The sequence below is a fragment of the Capsicum annuum genome, chromosome 12, assembly GCF_002878395.1.
Source record: "Capsicum annuum cultivar UCD-10X-F1 chromosome 12, UCD10Xv1.1, whole genome shotgun sequence".
NCBI classification, from domain to species: domain Eukaryota; kingdom Viridiplantae; phylum Streptophyta; class Magnoliopsida; order Solanales; family Solanaceae; genus Capsicum; species Capsicum annuum.
In genome coordinates, this window is record NC_061122.1 from 204,814,138 (window position 1) to 204,818,292 (window position 4,155).

Here is a 4,155-nt window from a genome sequence, read left to right on the forward strand (position 1 = left end):
CAGATTACTGCACCAAAAACCAGCCTGTCTTACGTTCTATCTGTTCTTGATATGTGATTGGATTGCTGAAGCAAGTCTAGCTCAGAATCATGCAATTTAGCTGATGCAAATTCATTCCAAAAGCAAGCTATCTACATCCCAAGTGCTTACCTGCGACTGGCCTGCTCAAGAAGGTGCAGCGCAGGTTGTTCCAGTTTAAGGCACGAATTTTCTTTCACAAGTTCATGGTTCGGAGCTTAATTTTGAGCCTCCGAGCCAACCTTCTCGCAGAAAGTTTTATTATATTACCTGCATCAAACAACACTAAAATAAAATTAATATTAAAAACATCAAAAATAAATCTAGGGTTGCCTCCTAAGAAGAGTCATAGTTGTAGTCGCAGTACGACATCACTTGATCATTATTCTGGATCTTTGCAGCAAAGCAACTCAACCTTAGTCTCTCCAGGTCCACCCACATAATAATGCTTCAATAGTTGGCCATTCACCACAAATTTCTTCTTCGCGTGATCTTCCAACTCAATAGCTCCACTCGGGTAAACATTTGAGATCATGAACGAGACTGACCACTTTGATCTAAGCTTTTCCGCAAAGAGTTTCAATCTAGAATTGAAGAGGAGGACATCATCACCCACATAAAACTCTCGCTTTAAGATTTTGGCATAATGCCACCTCTTCATCTTCTCTTTGTACAACACAGAACTTTTATATGCTTTGGGTCGAAACTCGTCCAACTCATGAAGTTGATTCACTTTCAATTTTGAAGCATCCTCCCAATCCATATTTAACTCCTTCAAAACCCATAATGTCATATGTTCTAACTCGACGGGTAAGTGGTAAGCTTTCCCAATCACCAATTAGTAGGGGGACATACCGATAGGAGTTTTATAGGCCATTCTATATGCCCAAAGTGCATCATCGAGTTGCCTTGCCCAATTCGTACGGCCAACACTCATGATTTTTCCAAGGATGGACTTGATTTCACAATTCGAGACTTCAACTTAGCCACTAGTTTGGGGATGATAAGGAGTAGCAACCTTATGCTTAACCCCATAATTATCAAGAAAAGCACCAAAGACCCAATTACAAAAATGAGAGCCGCTGTCACTAATAATTGCCCTTGGAGTCCCGAACCCTATAAAGATGTACTTCTTCAAGAAAAAGGTGATACTCTTGCCTTCCTTATTCAGTAAAGCAATGGCTTCCACCCACTTTGATATATAATCGATGGCTATTAAGATATATTTATTACCATATGAGCTTACAAAGGGACCCATAAAGTAGATCCTCTACACATCAAATAGTTCAACCTCGAGATTGGGCTTAAGAGGCTTCCCATGCCTCCTCAAAACACCACCCTGCATCTGGCATTTAGGGTATGTTTTGAACATTTCATAAGTATCTCTATGAAGGGTAGGCCAATAATATCCACTTTGAAAGACCTTAGCGGTCATTCAGATCCTACCATAATGACCACCGAACGGAGAAGAGTGACAATCCTTAAGAATTTCTATCATTTCCGCTTCGATGACATACCTACGGATCAAACCATCCGTATACTCCCTAAAAAGGAATGGTTCATCCCAAAAATACTTTTTCACATCAAATAGGAACCGCTTCTTTTGATAATGATTAAGCTCGTCGGGAAGCACACCGCTCACAATATAGTTAGCATAATCCATATACCAAGGTGTAATGTTTCGTCAAAGTGACATGACTAGCTCATCGGGGAAGCTATCATCAATATCAATCTCACCCCACTTTTCATGATTGGATTCAAGGCGGGAAAGGTGGTCGGCTACTTGATTTTGGTACCCCTTTCGATCTTTCACTTCAAAATTGAACTCTTGCAACAGAAATATCCACCTAATCAATTAAGGTTTTTCCTCTTTCTTTGCCATGAGATATCGAAGAGAAACATGGTCCATATGTACAACCACTTTCGTGCCTAACAAATAAGCCCAAAACTTCTCAAAAGCATACACCACCGCTAACAACTCTTATTGCGTAATAGTATAATTACGTTGGGCATCATTAATGTCTTGCTTGCATAATAAATTGGGTGGAACAACTTCTCTTTTCTTTGTCCCAAAACCACACCTAGATAAACACCACTTGCATCACACATTAATTCAAAGGGCGATGATAAATCTGGGGCTACTATGATAGGAGCCAACACAAGGAGTTCCTTGAGACAATTGAAAGCTTTTACACAATCACCATCAAACTCAAAGTTTGCGTCCTTTTCAAGAAGCTTGCATAAAGGGTGAGCAATCTTCGAAAAATCTTTAATGAAGCGCCGATAGAACCCAGCATGACCAAGAAAACTTCTAACGCCCTTCACGGAGATCGGTGAAGGTAACTTAGTGATCACCTCAACTTTTGCTTAATCCACTTGGATACCCTTTCCCAAAGTTTTGTGGCCTAGAACAATGCCTTCATTGACCATGAAATGACATTTTTTTCAATTCAAAACAAGATTAGTCTCCACACATCTTTCAAGGACTTTACTTAAGTGAGCGAGGCAAGAATCAAATGAATCCCCAACCACAGAGAAGTCATCCATGAAAACCTCCATTATATCCTCTACCATGAAAAATTGGTCGGCGCGTTGCATAACCCAAAGGGCATGCACTTGAAAGCAAATGTGTCATAGGGACAAGTGAAAGTGGTCTTTTCTTAGTCTTCCTAGGTGATACAAATTTGATTGTACCCCGATTAACCATCAAGAAAGAAATACTAACCTCGACTGGCTAGCCTATCCAACATTTGATCCATGAATGGCATGGGAAAGTGGTCTTTCTCAGTCCATGAGTTCAATTTATGATAATCCATACACACTCTCCAACCCGTGACCGGGTGCATAGGTACAAGATCACTATTCTCATTTGGGACCACCATCATGCCGCCCTTCTTAGGAACACATTGAATCAGACTCACCCACGTGCTATTTGAAATTGGGTAGACAATTCCCGCATCAAGCCACTTAATAATTTCCTTCTTGACCACTTCTTGCATTAATTGATTTAGTTGCCTTTGGTGTTCCACACTAGGAACATGATCAAAATTTAGCTTGATTTTATGAGAATAATTTTTGGGAGAAATGCCTATAATGTCCGCGATAGTCCATCTGATGGTACGAATGAACTTTTTCACAACTGATTTCATGGCATCCACTTGACAAGGTTCAAGATCATCTGCTACAATGATTGGAAATGTATTATCCTCACCCAAGAAAACATATTAGAGATGGGATGGTAACAGCTTAAGTTCGAGTTGAGGTGGTTCAACAATAGATGGCTTGGCGGGTGGACTCTCACAATTTTTCAAATCAAGATCCAATTTGACCGGGTTCATGGTATAAGATCCAAGACCCATCAATGAAGCTACAAACTAATCATATTATTCTACAACCTCACTTCCAAAGTTCCACAAAACACCCATCAAAGGGTCATTCACAAGATCCATTTCAACGGTGTTAGCTACCTCATCATCAACCATATCAATCACCAAAATAACTTGCAAGTCCATAGGTTGCTTCATGGACTTACACACAATGAAGGATACTTCTTCATTGTTCACCAGAAATTTTATCTCCCCATATTCCACATTCACTAAGGCCCTTCCGGTAGCTAAGAATGATATACCAAGAATGATTGAGACCTCATGAAAAATCTCACAATCAAGAATAACAAAGTCGGCTGGAAAGATAAATCGGTCAACTTTCACCAAAATAACATACAACACACTCACGGGCTTTTTGATTGAACGATCAGCCATTAGAAGCCTCATAGTGGTAGGCTTAGGAGCACCCAAGCCTAACTTTTGAAACACGACAAATGGCATCAAATTAATACTTGCCCCAAGATCACACAATGTTTTTTTGAATTTGTAGACTCCGATTGTTCAAGGAATAGTAAATGCATCGGGATCTTCTTTCTTCACCACCATTGTGCTAGATATATAGCAGTACAATTGTGGGTTACCTCAACTGTTTCAAAATCCATGACTCGCTTTTTTGTAGCCAAGTCCTTCATAAATTTAGCATAACCAGGCATTTCTTATTAGGTTTCTAGCGATGGAATATTCACCGATAAATTGCTAAACTTTGCAAGGAACTTATTGAACTTGGTATCACCATCCTTCTTCTTAAGCC

At 39.8% G+C, this 4,155-nt stretch overlaps 1 protein-coding gene across 1 annotated transcript; it reads right to left on the bottom strand.

Moving 5' to 3' along the window:
- Positions 1-400: 400 nt before the first annotated feature.
- On the bottom strand, positions 401-781 carry LOC107848977. The gene has a single exon (XM_016693678.2). The coding sequence runs from the start codon at positions 779-781 to the stop codon at positions 401-403; it is 381 nt and encodes a 126-aa protein (XP_016549164.2).
- Between the last annotated feature and the right edge of the window lie 3,374 nt (positions 782-4,155).